Source organism: Lonchura striata, chromosome 9 (assembly GCF_050655825.1).
Source record: "Lonchura striata isolate lonStrDom1 chromosome 9, ASM5065582v1, whole genome shotgun sequence".
NCBI lineage: Eukaryota > Metazoa > Chordata > Aves > Passeriformes > Estrildidae > Lonchura > Lonchura striata.
Genome location: NC_140711.1, coordinates 18,047,433 through 18,063,837, shown reverse-complemented (window position 1 = coordinate 18,063,837; position 16,405 = coordinate 18,047,433). Strand labels below are relative to the sequence as shown.

The 16,405-nt window shown below is 39.8% G+C and overlaps 1 protein-coding gene across 2 annotated transcripts; it reads left to right on the top strand.

Moving 5' to 3' along the window:
- The first annotated feature begins 45 nt into the window (after positions 1–45).
- Positions 46–10,412, top strand: LOC110473889 (phospholipid scramblase 1). Of its 2 annotated transcripts, XM_085587175.1 has the most exons (10): positions 46–192; positions 1,771–1,886; positions 2,481–2,509; positions 3,265–3,333; positions 4,038–4,195; positions 5,216–5,258; positions 6,191–6,411; positions 7,133–7,294; positions 8,547–8,708; positions 9,582–10,412. In XM_085587175.1, the coding sequence occupies exons 3-10, from the start codon at positions 2,503–2,505 to the stop codon at positions 9,609–9,611; spliced, it is 852 nt and encodes a 283-aa protein (XP_085443301.1). In that variant the 5' UTR covers positions 46–192; positions 1,771–1,886; positions 2,481–2,502; the 3' UTR covers positions 9,612–10,412. The 2 variants fall into 2 exon arrangements, with proteins under 2 accessions (XP_085443301.1, XP_077641788.1); XM_077785662.2 differs by lacking the exon at positions 1,771–1,886 and having other exon boundaries at positions 58–192.
- The last annotated feature ends 5,993 nt before the right edge of the window (positions 10,413–16,405 follow it).

Here is a 16,405-nt window from a genome sequence, read left to right as displayed (position 1 = left end):
CGGAGTTTCTCGGCAGGGCTGGCAGCGATTTCCTGCCCCGAGCCCAGCCCTGCCCTCGCTCCCACCCCTGCAGCGGTGGGAGTTCCCCAGCGGCACAGGACGGACACGGGGACAGCGGGACACGGGGACAGCGGGACACGGGGACAGCGGAGCTCCTTGCCGAGCGGGGTTCCTTGCAGGCGCTCCTCTCAGGTATCCCGGCGTTTTCCTCTCAGGGATGCTCAGTGATCCGCAGGGCTGGGGCAGGGGCTTGACGAGGAGAAGCCCCGCGCTCGTGCGGCTGGGCAGTGCGGGTTGAGCTGGAATTTATCGCTTTAGAGGAGGATCTGGCTGGCAAGGACGGCGTTGAGGGGCGGTGCAGCTCCGGTGTCCCGGAGAGCCCCCGGGGCGAGGCAGGGCTGCGCCCGCCGCTCCCGCAGCCGCTGGTGCGCGCCCGGCTGAGCCCCGCGCCCGACCCGGCCGCCGCTCCCAGGCGCTCCCAGGAGAAAAGTCACTGTAATTTGAGAGGGCACCCAACTGCATCAGAGCCAAAAAAAAGAGTAATTCCTTCTCTGAATAATATTTTGTTAGCATTGGACAAAACGAACTAATTTAATTGGATTGCTGAGATGATTTTTAAGCATACTTCAGCAGTCAGGGTTCAAATCCAGTCTAATATAATGCAACATAAAAAAAAAAAAAAAAAACCAAAACAAACAAACAAAACTTCAAAAGCAGAATTATTGCATACCTCCTGGCTATTCAGCGTCCTTGCTTTTGAATATTACAACTTGGAAAGGGCCGGGCCTGGTTTGTTATATAACTAAGCATGTTTGTTCCTGGGACCTTACATTACATTAACGTGCTCCTTCCATTGTTTTAGTGAGCTGGATAAGAAATGAAACTACTTGTCATGCCTAGTATTTTGTTTTTCTGATGAAGAGCAGAAGCCCCCTATAGTTAACATAATTATGACATGTCTAAATTACTTGCAGTATATCTAGTGACATGCATCAGGCTAAGGGACCTGTAGCTGTGTTGTGTAGTTCTGAAAATGAGAAAGTGACCGAAAAGAAACATGGACATTCATAAAAAAGGATCCAGGGATGAAATGAGGGCTGAGCTTTGTAAAATTTTTATTGCTTCCTACTACAGAGCATAATAACCTTTTCTAAATACTTGATTGTACAATGGCTTGTGTGTGTAGTTGTAGGGACAATGAAAGATTCTGGATGACTACAAAGCCCTTCTTTTAAATAAATTGTGTGAGTCTGTCTCTATTCTCCCTTTACCAAAGGGTTTAGTTGTAATTCTCAGTATTTCACTGATGTTCATGTAGCTGGACTATCTCACAGCTTAAACTGATCTTTTGCTAGTTTTATTCTTCTATAATTTGTGATGTTCCTACATTCATACAGTGACTACATTCCAATCTACCCTATGACCAGAACCCAATTAAAGTATGTGTAAGAGGATGGGGTTTTGTTAGTAAAGAAGAGTTCGTGAAGTAGAAGAAAAAGTATATTAAAAAGGAATGTTTTAAGAGCAACTGAATCTGCATTAGACATCACCGTGTGAGATCTGCATTAAAAGTGGAAAGAAAAGCAAGAAGGAATTGCTTTCAGTTTCGCTTCCCAGCTTTGAGCAACCATCTTCATTGAAAGAAACAACAAATTATATTCATGGTTTCACTTGAACTGGATTATTTTTAGAGAACAACTAGACTGATTTTTTAATTTTAAATCTTTCAATCCTATTAAGAATGAGTGCCTGTACTATTCTTTTATGCAGTTCTATGTTTGGACCTCCTGAGTGTTTTGGATCTGTCTGTAATAGTTGCTGCTGTTGTCTTGCTTCACTCATTATCCCAGAGAAAGAGATAACTCTCAAGGTTTAAGCTCATACCAGTAAGTGGGGTTTTGTATGCTTTTGCTTTGTTTTGTTTTAGGTTAGGTTGTTTTTGTGTTTGGTTTTTTTTTTTTTTTTTTTTTTTTTAATTCCTTTTGGCAACTACACTTTGTTATCCAAATACTGGATATGTGTTATTTTGTAGTACAACTAGAGAAATGGAGTAGCTTAAAGAGCTGAATAGGTGGTAGAATGGCTGCTGCAGGGCTTACCTGAGCAGATTTTGTCAACATCAATACACTGAGCCAGGTGCCTAAAATTACTGCAGTAAATTGTTCATATGAATTACAGGATATTTCTGAATGGCTGCAAAATGGAGTCTTGCACATCCCAATGCTTTTCTGAGTTGAGGATGATTTCAGGGTACTCAAGGCATGACTGTAGGCATAGAAAGCTCAGACTTAAGTAGTAGTTCAGACATAGCCTAGAAGGAAGCTGACATATTGAAGTTTACTTTTGCTAGTATTTGTAATTTTGCCTTCCCATACAGTTTAGAGAGGCAAATATCTTTTATCAATAATAGAGAACTCTGAATAGCTCTTGTATGAAATCATATATTTAAAAAATCATGAAACAAAAATTTTGTTTTGCAGAACTGCAAGCAGATCTGTGACAATGCAAGGTGAGTAAAATATAACCAAAATGCCAACTTTTGCTAACATCAAAGACAGCACATTCAAGCAATATTAGCTTAGCTATTAGCTTACCTTCTAATTATATGAAATATGTATGAATGTTTTAACTTGAAATTATTTACATTTTAAAATGGAATATTTTACAAAATGCAGAGCTTATATTTCAGATCTTGATTTCTGAAGTTAAGTAAAAATAATAAATAATTTAGAAATCTTGAAATTCAAGTTATTTCTGGTTATAAACTAAAGCTGGTAAATGTTTTTAAATCCCTAACACTCTTCATCTGCTGGTGAGGCATTAGTATAGTCTGAACTTGAAGGAGCTGGGAGAAAAGGTTTTTTCACAGAGGGGAATGGCTCACTGTCATCCTATTGGAGGGCAGCCTGTCAGTTCCTGGCAATGCTTTGAATTCCAGCCACTTTCTAAATATCAATGAACAAAGGCATCTTTGCCCCAGGCAGAGTGACCTGACCCTGCTTGGGCAGGGCTTGGACTAGCTGATCTCAGGAGGTCCCTTTCAATGATTCTGTGATTCTGTGACATCCTGTGCAGAACTCCATTAAATTTTGCTGATGCATGCATTGTTCATAAATATGATCTTGATGCATATTTTTGCTATACAGGAAACAGCTCCCTAGATTTTTTTCTATGTTTACTCTGGAAAGGGAGTCAGTGCTGGGGATCCTTCACCCAGGGCAGAAGGAAATGATCCATACTCAGAGCATATTTTAATTTTTCCAGGACCTCAACCTGCCACAGCACCTGGAATGCCCTATGGCTCCCCTCAGTCAGTCCCTGGGACTTACCAAGGTGGGTGGCTTGATTACAGATCTGTGAGACCATTAGGAAATAGGCATGGGGAATATGGGGTTGGAAAAGGGTGATCATCTCCAATTTAATTTTCTGCTATTAATTCTATAGAATGTCTGAAAAGACATTTCTTTCCTTTGTGGTTCACGTGTAATGGTTCATGTGTTGTAATGTAATGTGAAATTTGGTGCTGAGCTGGTGTGGCCTGAAGGTCTACAAGTCATCTGGTTTGAAAAATGTAGATGAACTTTGCTAAAAGGACATTTCCTTTCACAAAAGTAGAAGGTATAGTTCCAGGAAAACTTTGTCTTAAAATTTCTCATTTGCTCAACTGACAGCATATAAGTACCAATGCTTTTCATGTAATTTAAAGTATTCTTTCTTCTCTACTTAGAAATAACCTTAATTTATTTACTCTGTTTTTTGAATCGCCTGTTTCTATGTGAATTAAATTTCTTCTGTATTCAAGAATGATGCATTTTGAAAATTTATTTGGTTTGGTTTTGTGTGAGGCATCAGAACCTCCCAAAGCAGTGTAACTCCCTTCATGAGTGTTATTGTATTCATAACTGAAATAAATAAGGTATAAGGGTCTCCATAGTTCCAAATAGCGATAAATTACTCTTTTGAAGATGCACAGGGCAATTATTTTCCAACATTTAACTTTCATAACTGTATCTCTCCTACCATGCCAAATGTCACAGGTGCAGGAAACTATGGATTCCAGCCACAGCCCATGGGGTTCCCAGGTGGATTTGTCGCTCCACCTGTGCAGAACCAGCCCACCATGGATGGGACAATCTGGATGCCTATCCCTCCTTCTGTTCCCAACTGCCCTCCTGGACTGGAGTACCTCACACAGGTACCTGCACCCTTGCTCCTTCCCCAGAGATGAGGCATTCTGCTCTGGGAAGCAGCCTGCATCCATGAAATAGCTAAATAAAGCATCTGGCTGTGTTGAGCTGCAAGGGTTGCTGCTTGTGGGCTGCTAAATGAAGCCTTTTGTGATGTCTGAATGCAGAGATACCTGTTAGAAATGTAGCTCTTGTTCATAGAGTACCTTCCTGCCAAGTAGGGTGCTAAAGGATGAGGGACAGAGGGCTGGCATACATCCTTCCCATTTCTGAAGTTACTCTTTGGGAAATGTAATGTCCTTTGGAAAGGTGTATAGAATAAATATCTATAATATGGGCAACTCTAGCACATTAGGAGCACTTAATTTTCTATATGATGCTTTCTTCACACCTCTTAATAGTGTTGGTAGAGCTGCCAGTCAGACTTCACAGCATAGGGAATGCTAATAGCAAAATAAGAATTGTTTCCACATTACTGAATATGTCTTTGTACTGTAAAATACAGTTCATCTCAGCACTGAAAAGATTAATACTGATGTATTGTTTCCACTTCTGCAAAGTGCTTAAAAAAAAGGGAAAAAAAAAAAAAAGCACTAGTGAGGAGGGGCTTCTTTTCCCCTGAATTTTCTTTAGAACTGAGCAGTAGCTGAGCTTCTACTCTAAATACCCCAATTTCCTGCTTTTGTCTGTGTGGAGTCTCTGGGACGTGATGCCAGAGCTCTCTCAGGCTCTGAGTCCTGAAAGGATCACAGGTGTGGTAGCCCTGTGTGCTTGTCACCAGCCCAGTTTGGGTTCAGCTCCCCCCGTCAGCCCCAGTGCCCTGGAACACTCTCCTGCTAAACTGACAGAAGAGAGGCCAAGGAGTGAGCTATTCCCAGAGTTACCTGGGAGATTATCTGCCTCTACACAGTGTATTGATCCATACACTTTTATTCTAAAATGAAACAGCAGCAGTTCTTAAAATGACAGTTTTTCTTAGTTGCAACTTGTTAATTGTTTATTCTCTTCAATTTTTCAACCATGAGCAGATTGACCAGATATTAATTCATCAGCAACTTGAGGTTCTTGAGAGTAAGTACAAAGTATTTAAATCTAACAATCCCAAGAACAGTGAAGTTTTGAGTTTTGAGTGTCACTCTTGTTATAGTAAATATAGTTGATAAATAGCTATTTATAGATGAAGTCACACATTTCCAATGTTATTTGTTAACAATGATTTCTACTCTTCTCTCTTCCTTACTTATAGATCTTGTTTTCTGTCTTGTCATATCCCACCTAATTCCATGGACTGGCATGTAGCTTTGATCCCTTTTACAGGCAGTCTTGCTGTTTTAGCACATTGAATGGCTTTCCTTCTGCTCTCCTCATTCTGTGATTTAAGAATATCCAAGTTGTATCATCAGTGTCTTTCAAATAGAAGGAATGAAGTGGATCATACTTCCCAGCTGACCCCTAACATTGCTGCTGCGTTTTTTTTTCCGATACTTTCTAAAACTTTTAAGAGTGCTCTCATTTGTTATAGAAATGAATTAAACTGTCTCTCCTGACTCTTGTTGCTTTTGATGCGTGCTGCTGTAAATCTTGACTGAGAGGGTTTTTTTGTGGTTTTCTTATTGTATTAGTGCTGTTTTCTGGCTTCACCCCTAAATTCACAGCTCTCTTTAACTCTTAGCCATTCAATTCTCCTCTGAGAGCCTTCCCTGCTGTTATTGGTAATGGTGGTGCTTATTCAGGCAGCAGGTGCCTGTGGCCAGGGGGGACACTGGGGACAGATGGGAATCTCAGTTTCTTCCCACATGTCCTTGCTCACGGTGGCTTCTTCCCTTGAACATTTCTGTCAGGCTTCGCTGCTTGAGGATCCTTTCCTATCGTGTCCCTTTGCCAGAGGGTGCCTCTGACAGCCTTTGAGAAAGGCTTTACCTTCCCAAAGAGCAGCTGCAGAGTGAGCAGGGAGTCTGACCAGACTCTCCTAGGAATTTAGCAGGTTTTCCCCCATTTTCCAGTTGTGACTGGCTTTGAAGAAAACAACAAATACGAACTGAAGAACGTGCTGGGGCAAAGGGTGTACTTTGCAGCAGAGGACACTGACTGCTTGACCAGGAACTGCTGTGGGCCAACACGGCCCTTCACCATAAAGATCACTGATAACCTGGGCCGTGAGGTGATAACGCTGCACAGGCCTCTCCGCTGTGGCTCCTGCTGCTGCCCCTGCTGTTTGCAGGAGGTGAGTTCTGCCTCTCACTGCCTCCCTTCTCCTGGGACAGGCACCTCCTGTGCAGCTTTATGGTGGCGTTGTCCTGAGTCAGGAGGGGAGGTGAAACACTTGGGCTCACTGGGCAGTTCTGGTTGTGGTAATGAAGAACCTGATTGAGCAGCATGTCGGGGAACTTGTGGCTGGTGTTGTAATCTGCACTGGGGATGGGCTTGGAATGGAAGAGTAAGGCAACAGCTTTCATAAAATAATAGCTAGTTTTCATTTTACAGCTCTGAAAGCTACAGTGGCATTCAACATAGGAGATCATGAGGTTTTTAAAACTTTAACGTAATTCTGGGATGATGAAACTTCTGAAACTCTAAATCTGAGCCTACTCAGAGCTCCTGCTGAGGCATTTGTAGTAGCTGTACCCTATAATGCCTTCACTGAATGCCATTGGGATATTCACTACCTTTCTTTCGCTGGACTTTGGTCTTTATATTGTAGATGCATAGTTTGTGTGCTCCAGAGACTGAGGAGTCTCTTACTGTTTTCTTGAAGGCAAAAGCTGAATAAGACTCTTATTCTGCAATCTGAGTGGTCTTCTGAAAACACTCACAGCAAAATGCTTTGTAAGGCCATATTGTTGTGGAAAAACAGGTTGTTTTTATTTGTTTGCTGGTATGGTTTTTGTCTCACTAGCATATGAAAGCATGATCATTCACTTGGATATTTTCTCTTCCCTGTGAAGCTGGAAGTCCAGGCACCTCCAGGAACAACAGTTGGTTATGTTGTCCAGAACTGGCATGTCTGCCTGCCAAAGTTTACCATTCAAGATGAGAAAAGAAGGGATATTCTGAAAATTACTGGCCCATGTGTTTTGTGCCAGTGTTGTGAGGACATTCATTTTGAGGTATGCAATGTAAAAACTGTTTGCATGTATCTGTTTAAGATAGTAGTTTGGTATTAGCTTGTTGCTTGACTTACTACCTATCAATTGAACTATAGTATATATTAAGTAGTAGTATATATATTAAGTATTTTCTGTATATATATTAAGTAATTTCTGTAGTATAGTATATATTAAATAGTATATAATAAGTATACTGTAGTATATATTAAGTAATTTCTACATTATCTTTTAATGCTGGTATAATCAAATGACTTCTCTAGATACCTAAATTACTCTAGTATATATTAATATATTATATATTAATATTATATATTGTAGAATATATTAAGTAATTTCTACATCATCTTTTCATGCTGATATAATCAAATTACTTCTCTAGATACCTAAATTACTGTAGATAAACCAGACAAATTTCCAGAAATTACATATTAAAGCCACTCATCAGTGATCACTAAGAATTCCCTGTGGCTGCACACAAATCACTTAATTGATATATTTAGCAGCAAAATATTTTTGAATTTGTTATGGCAGGCTCTAAGAAAAATATAGTCAGGTGTATCAGGAATTTATTCAAATTACTTCCTTCAACCACTTATTTAATCACCTAATAATCATTCATTGAACTAGTAAGTTAAGATAATTTAGACATGAAATATAGAGTTGAATGACTGAAGAGTTATAACTTTCCTTTTAAAATAATATTGATTAATGCAACATTGTTTTTGTGGACATTAAGTAAAAGATATACAAAGCTACAATTTAATATTTGAAATTATATTGCAAATAGTTACTACAGCAAATTTATATAATTTTATTTTGGAAACTAATCTTTCACATGACCCAGAAGACTGGCTCTAACTTTAGAAAACCTAATGTTGCCAGAGGGCTAATCTCTGCCTTTGAACAGAAGAATGTAATTTGTTTAATTTTCACTGGAGTGGTTCCTGATGCATGGCAGGAGAAACTAATTCACTGTCTTGGCTAAAAGACACCACTTCAGGAGAGTGTTTATCCCAGCACCATCAAGGAACTGAACTTCCCAGTCAGATTCAGAATCAAGTTCCTGCCTCTAATGCTTTAGACCAACTTTCTGATTGTCTGATTGCCTTTTGGTACAAACCCTTGCACTCAATACTGTATTAATTAAAATAACAGTCTGAAGCTTTTCAAGGGATGTATTCCAAAATGGATTTGGGAATATTATGAATGACAGGTTTGATGATGCATTTTTAAATTTTATATTAAACTATAGGTGAAATCGCTGGATGAGACTTGTCCTGTTGGGAAGATTTCTAAGCAGTGGACTGGTCTTGCACGGGAATTGTTTACGGATTCAGATAACTTTGGAATCTCATTCCCAATGGACCTCGATGTGAAAATGAAAGCTGTCATGATTGGTGCTTGCTTCCTTATCGTAAGTTATTCACTAATACATGACCATAAACTAACATTTTCATCTCCATGTTTAAATCATGATGGTAAAGGAGTCAATTTTGTGCTCCTTCAATTGGGCTACAGCTTGTCAACTTCTGTGTGTAAAACTGACCACAAACAGCAACACAGAATTGGACAATAAGCTTATTATAGACTACATGCAGTGATAATTGTATTTAAGAAGAGTTTAATATTTGGTGGGACTGAAAAAAGGAATAGGGAAGACTTCTTACAGACTCATTAGCAGAGGAAGGCAAATTTATTTCTGCACCAAGGTCCCACTTCAGAACTGCTTCTGTGCTGGCTGGGCTGCTGAGGGGCAGGAAAAGGGCATGTGAAGCACCTTGAGTTTGGAAAGTCTCTCCAACCTCTGACAGCCCTGTGCATGAGCAGGGTTTTATTTAGCTGTGTGTGTTCTGTGCTACCAAGTGCATCAAGGGCAGCATTAGCAAGTGGGAGCAACCTGGGCTTTCAGGCACAGAAATGGGGCTCCCACCAATAAACTAAATATAGTCATTATTGTGAAGACTCCAGTCTGAGGTGAAATGAGAGGGAATAAATCAGGTTGAACAAATTCAGGGCAGAAATTTTGAGTAAAGGAAGCATAGCTTTGGTTAGTGATAAATTAGCCAATGTCCCCATGTTGGTCTTTCATCGTCTTTCTGTGTCTGTGGATGTCCCATTCGGAGAAACCCAGGTGGTGAGGGCATGGCAAATGTGCCTCCATCTTCTTCTCACCCTTTCAGGTTTCTTAGAGGAAGGTTTACATCAGGTGCAATGCAGCCAGGGGATTTCAGAACTAAGAACCACATTTAAGAACTGTAACTATTTGTTTTGTTTGCTTTGTCCTTAGGATTTCATGTTTTTTGAGCATAGTAAATAAGCATCAACGAGCAGGAGTTTAGTAATGAAGTCTAGATATTCTCTATGGAAGAAAGAAGAACATGAATCTCCCAACTTTCCAATGAATTGCAGACCTCCAGTAAGAATATGAGAAATGTAAATGTTATAGTTACGTTTCTGTAAGCTAAAAGCTTTATGATCTTTTCTATTATTTGTTTAATCTGGTGAAATAATCTGTAGTATTCAAATAAGTACTTTTTATCTGTACAGATCAATAATATAAACTAGAGAAATTTATAGCAGCCTTTTTTTCCCCCCCAAGAACTCTGTAATTTTAAAGTAACTAGTATAGTAGTTATAAACAAATACTATACTAACACTTTTATTCCTAAAAAAGAGGACTACTTCTATATTCAATATTAATAATAACCTAAGCCAAATAAGGAGACACTGATGTTTTACTGGGTATTCTTCTTTGGTAGTTTTGCCTTGTTGTTCACATTCTGTTGTTTCCATCTTCCCACCTGCCTTGATTTGGCTGGGGAGGGCAAGGTCCTGGCAGGGGACACAACCAGGCCAGCTGACCCAAAGGGGCATTCCATACCATGTGACATCAGCTTGGATATCAAAGATGAGAAAAGGAGGAGGAAGGTGTTGCATTCATTTTTATAGTGTTTACTGTCCCAAAGAATCACTTCCATGCTGAAGCCCTGCTTTCCAGGAAGTGGCTGGGCATTGCCTGCTGGTGGGAAGTACAGAATAAAATTTCTCTTTTTTTTACTTTGTGCACACACAAACTTTTGCTTTTTGTTTTAGTAAACTGCTTTATCTTAACCTACAAGTTGTTTTGTGTCTTGTTTTATTTCCCCTGTCCCTCTAGGAAGGGGAGGCATAGAGTGGTTTGGTGGGCACCTGGCTCCCAGCTAAGGTCAACCCACCACATCTAGTGATGAATATGTTCTCAAATATGACTCCTCCTGAGCATGACCTAATTTTCTTATTTGGGCTGTTCTGAAACATATATCTGAAACATATATCTGTTGCATGTTTGTCAACAGAAGGGTAGAGGTGACAGGAAATAACACTGTCTGTGCCTGCTTCTATTTAATAATCCTTTAGTACTTCTTTGTGCACAATTGTGACCTGAGGCAAGGAAAAAACTGTTAGTTACTTCTCAGTTTCTCCAGTGCTTTTTGCTCCTCATTCAGTCCATAGTTTGCACAGATTGTGAGTCTGTCTGTTGTTTGGAGGCCACAGAGTAAACAGAACGAGTGTTCTGCATAAACAGAACAGTTTCACTTCAAAAGCAGACACATGAAACAGCAGGTCAACTTCTTAGCATTTATAGATTTATTTAAATTATTTAAATATTTTATTTAAATGTCCAAGCAATGGATAAGTTGCAATTTCTTACCCCAGTATACAAGCACATGCACAGAATGGTTCTTGGGATCCAGCCAAGTCCTTATCAGTATTTTCAGTTGCATTCTCTTCTTGCTGAAGAGTCCTTTTGTTCAGTATTTTAAATTTATTGGTTTCTTCTGGTCAGTCAAAAAGCAAAAGAAAAGAGAAATACCATTGCTCCTGTGTACTTGGATTCTTTTTAATGTTGGAATAATTGTGCAAATTTGGGACAACAGTCCAGATTGTTCTGAAAGTCTTTAAATTGTATCTTGTTCATTGTTAAATTAGCTTCTGCTGCTAAATTTCCTTGTATATGGACTTGCTGGAGGTGCATTTTTGATTCATCAGCACTGGTCTTAGGGAATTAACATAATATTATAACTTTAAAAAATATTTTGTGCTTTATTGACCATCTATTAATGAGATACCAGAAATCCAATCTTACTAAAATCTGCCAAAAGTTTCTGGCTACTTGAGTTAGGAATAGAAGCTTCATGTATTAGAAACCAGACCTGCCTTCTAGGGATTCATGTGACTAAGTCCATTATTATTATTTTTCCTGCAAGGGCTGGCACACAGCTTCATTTCTGTCTGTAGCTCTGAAGTCCCAGGTTCAAGCACATTTGATCCATGCACTTCAGCAGTTATTCAAATATTTCATAAACATTCTTTGGGAGGTATTTGAAATTATCTATTTATTTCCATGGCAGGTGCTGCATAGAATTTAAATTTACAATTTGCATTAGACTGAGGTCCATGACTGTTTGAGGACTGGATGGAATCATGTTTTTCAAGTAGACAAAACAGCTACAACCTTTGCCTTTGATGAAAAGGCTCTTGTATCATAAATTCATCTGCTGACAATAAACTGGGGAGGGTATGTAAATTTGAGTGAGGTGTGTTAGGAGGTTGGCCTTATAGGACATAACCAGGAGACCTTGTTTTCATTCTTCCAAGTAGTTAAAATTTTTTCATTCAAATTTTTTTCTTAGTTATTCATCCTAAGTCCTGGAAGCTCCATTGTTCCAATAACCTTTTATACAAAATTGCATAGAAAAATTAATCTCTGTAGGGCAGTAAGGGAAGAATGGGAGAATGCAAATCATTAAGAATGATCAAATTCACATCAAGATGTGTAGGAAAACAATGTTGCAATTCTTGTATCATGAGGAGAATTTCAGTTGCAAGCAGTAACAATTGAGTGAAACCTACTCCAAGCAATCTGTGCTTACACACAGGTTTCTCAAATGCAGTGAAATCCAACAGTGAAGTTGTGTAAGTTTTGCTGTTGCCCATTTAGATTTTTTGATTTTGTGCTGCTCAAGTTTAGTGGTCAGATTACTGCAGTTTATTCCTTTAACATGTATTTAGCAAAATTAGTAAATAAGGTGAAAATTTAGATAACCTGGGAGAATAAGTGAATCCAGCTAAGGAAGAAGTGGCAGCTAAGCATCTTGGATTTGCCAGAATTGTGGTAAGAACTGGAAAGAAGTTCTGCAATCTCAGATCATAAAACAATAGAGAGAGCTTTGGACTTGGAGGAACTTTCCATCAGCTGGGGAACTGGATAACTCTGACACTGGTTACGCACCCCATAAACTTTTGTCTTGTGAAACAGTTCACATTCTCTCATGAAGGTAAAAATATTAGGAAGTCCTAACTAAAGCTGTCCAGGGCTAACTCTCTAGCTACCCAAACAATATCTTATTGCCTTTGTCACCTCACTTCTTTTTTCTGTTGCTATTTAATTGAAAAATGGTTAGTCCTTAAGTTTTTCAAGAACTTCTGGAGATTTTCTCATTTCTGAAACTGTGTTAAATGAAGAATAAACCATTCTTTGAGCTTTTTCTTTTTTTTTTTTTTAAAGGATCGTAACAGCATCCATTTTTAATAATTCATCGGTCTAGAACTCTCCACTCTTCATTCTTCAGACAATAAGCAATACAGTGATTTAACCCCCTGCCCATAATTCCAGGCTGTGTAAAGCATTCAAAAATTTCCATCATGCCTCCTTTTATTCAATAGCATCTCAGTGAGATCGAGCTGTTACATAAAACTCTTTACAGAGTGAGATTTGCAGATGGATTTCTCTACTTCTGTTAATGACCTTTCCATCTGTGCTGTCCTGATAAGTTTTTCATCTCCAGTTGCACAGGAGATAGGGTCACTTAATAAAACCCTGGGGTCCATATAGCACACAAAAATGTAATCTATATGATGCTTCTCAATAGAAAAGCATAATTAATTCCATTTTCCAAAAACAAAGATGTAAGTGTTAAAAAGAAGTGATTTCCTACTTTACTCATAAACAAGATGGGGCTTTGCTAATAACCTTTCTAATTGGAAAAGAGAGCATTGTTTTAAAGGATTAAAGTATAAGAGTTTGCCTTTTAAAAACATTTCAGATCATATTTGCAAAGTTCATAAAAAGGTCTCCTTGGGTCTTTTTGTTGACCCAAGGACATCCTTTACATCCCTCATGTACCTCATGCTGGCTTTACTAACAAGAATAACTTTGACCAAAAGCTGAGTGGGAGCAGGACTGCACAGCAAAGGTGAGTTAGGGAAGGAGAGAGCAGCTGGTTTCCTGAGCTAAATTAACTCCCTCTGCTGTAGGTGCAGGGGTAACTCTTGGGAAATACAAGTGATAATAAAGTACATAAAATCTTTGTGCAAGGGAATTTATGGTAAAATTGCATGGTTCAAGTGTTTCACTGCTGATAGCCATTGTGTGATATGGATGTTAATAATTTGTGAGAGGAAATGGTAAAAGCATGATTCAGGGTAGAAGTTGTGAAATCAGAGACACTTGAAGATAAGGAAGAAACCCACAATCTGGCTTGCATCGTGATTGCTTCTTCACCACAGGTAAAGGTTCCATGTTAAGCAAAAAGCAACCAGGTGGTTTGATCTTAACATTAGTGAGGCAGGAGATAAAAAAGGCATAAGAACATCAGAGAAAATGACAAGGGGTCAGAGGGAGATTCTCCCTCTGACAAAGGAAAAGTGCAGTTCTCCCAGGGTGGAAGGAAGAGCCCAGCTGGTGGAATTCTGTTGTATCAGGGCTCTACGTGTACTTTCATGATGTGTGTGTTTATATATGCCGTGTTTTTGTGCCGAGGGTTTGGTCCCTGTCACCATTCACGGGGAGACTTCCATACGTTACTGATTTTGTTCTGAAGAGAATTTATCATCTGGTTTATAGCTATATTTGACCTACCACCTATGTTCAGTTTATTTGTATTTTTTACCTGGTAACATTACATTATTAAAGACAGCAATGAGGAGAAAATACTCATGAAAGCACTGCAGCACACCAAAGGGGAAAACAGGGACATACAATGGCTGTGCCTCTTATTTTTCGATGGGTGGCAGTGTTAGCACAGAAATTATCTTTCCACTGCTTAAACCTGGCTCTGATATCTACAGGCAGTTTCCTTAGATGTCATTCTGCTTTTCTCATTGGAGGAATTTCACATTACACTATCTCCAAAGTATGTATTCCCTACATGAGTGTGAAAAGCTAGATGTGTCTTTCCCACCAAAGCAGCAAAATCTTACACTTCAAATGCAATTACACACCACTAGGAAAATTAAAAAATGTGTACGTGCATGTTAAACCATGATTGATTTAAAATACTTAGATAGAATACTGTGTAATGTACTTAAAGTTGCATTAGGCTTGGTAAATGGTATAATTTGGAATTAGACTACAATCTCTGACAGAATTTACTACAGAAAGCAAAAAGTTATTAATATATCACAGCAGGGTATATCAAGCAAACAGGCTGATTTCATTGCTGGTTTAATTCATTGATTTTTGTCTTAGGTGCATTTAGACATGAGATGGCTCAGTGTGAATGGATGTGACATGGACTGGACTGCCACCCCCCAACTCAACTTCAGTTTTGTTTTTTCCTCTCTCCCTTTTTTTTTTTTTTTTTTTTTGGTTAAATTTAAACTTGCTGCTTATGCCTCAGCTGGTTTAACCTTTAGCTGACCTAGTTATTGAACCAGGGCAGCTGGTAGCATCTGAGGCAGTCGATATTTCTCCTTTGTTGCTTGCCTTTTCCAAGGAGCAGGCAGACAGTGATGGGAGGCTGAGCAGCAAGCACAGAGCTGTGTGTGCCAGGACCTCGCAGCTCCCACTGCCCCTGATGCACAAGTTAGTTCCTGAGGGCAAAAGCATGCCAAAAAAACCATGGGGCAGTGGGCTGGTGCAGCACAGGTACCACTGGTCAGGAGCCTCCAGTTCCTTGCTGCGTGTGCTGCAGAGAGGGAGTGCCATGGAGATGTTCAGCCACAGGCAAATTCCCATGCAGCTGCACATCACCACGTGGACAAAGGTGCAGCTCAAAGGGAAGTGTGCAGGCCCTGCAGGGCTGCCAGGCACTGCCAGGGAGGCTGGGGCCAGGGCTGGCACCATGTGCTTAAGGAGCTGGCAGAGCCCCAGGAGCGAGCTGCGGGCAGCCGATGCTGCGGGGAAACTCCCAGGCCAGCTGAGGCTTGTGCTGAAGGCTAGAACTAAAGCTGTCCATAAGAAGAGAAGTATAAACAGCAGGTAACTTGCTAATTTAAATGACCCTGAGATATGTTATGACCCTGAAGATGCTCAAGACTTTGGAGCTGCCTTGACCTTGGGGTTTACAGCAGCATTTTTCTGGTACTGTGTATGACCAGCACATCAGTACAATAGTGTTTTCTAATTTAGGTTCTGGCTGCACGTTCCTGCTCTGTAGTCCTGCTCTTGTGAAAGTGTACTGTTTCTCCTGAATGTGGGGATTGTTTTTTGGCACAATTTGAACAGCACAATCTCCCAGGGTACCTGACCTTGCACAAGCATTTCTTTGTGCTGGTCTGCTTTGTGTTTAGTTATACCTTGCTGTACAACTGAGCTGTCATGTGCACCATTGAGGAGCTCCCTCCAGCAGTCTTTACAGGCTGCAAGTTGTTCCTTTGGTTCTTTATGATATTTTCCAAGCTCAGGCAATATTTCAGCCCAAGTTCAGTCTCCTGTTCCTACTGTGGCTCTCTCCAGCCACACATAACCACAAGGAGCAGCACTTGCTCTGGGGAATTTGAACAAAATGAATCCTAATACTGCAAGAGTGTGTATGTTTGGCAAAGACCTACATATTAACACCTAAATCCTGCCTTCTTTTCTCCTGCAGCCAATCTCGCTTTTTAACTGGTATAAAACTTTTTTTTTTTTATTCCCTTGCATATGACAGTATGAAGGGACTGAGGCACACTGTTTTATTATCTAGTTTTTCTGAGAGCAGAATTTGTGGCTCGTGGAAAATACAGGTCTTTCAGCAGACTGAGGCTGAGCTTGCTGACACTGTTTATGCCTGTATTCTGCTTGGTGCCAGACTGGGACAGAAAAGAAATACAAGCAAAGTTGTTCAACACAGACAAGGGCTCACTGTG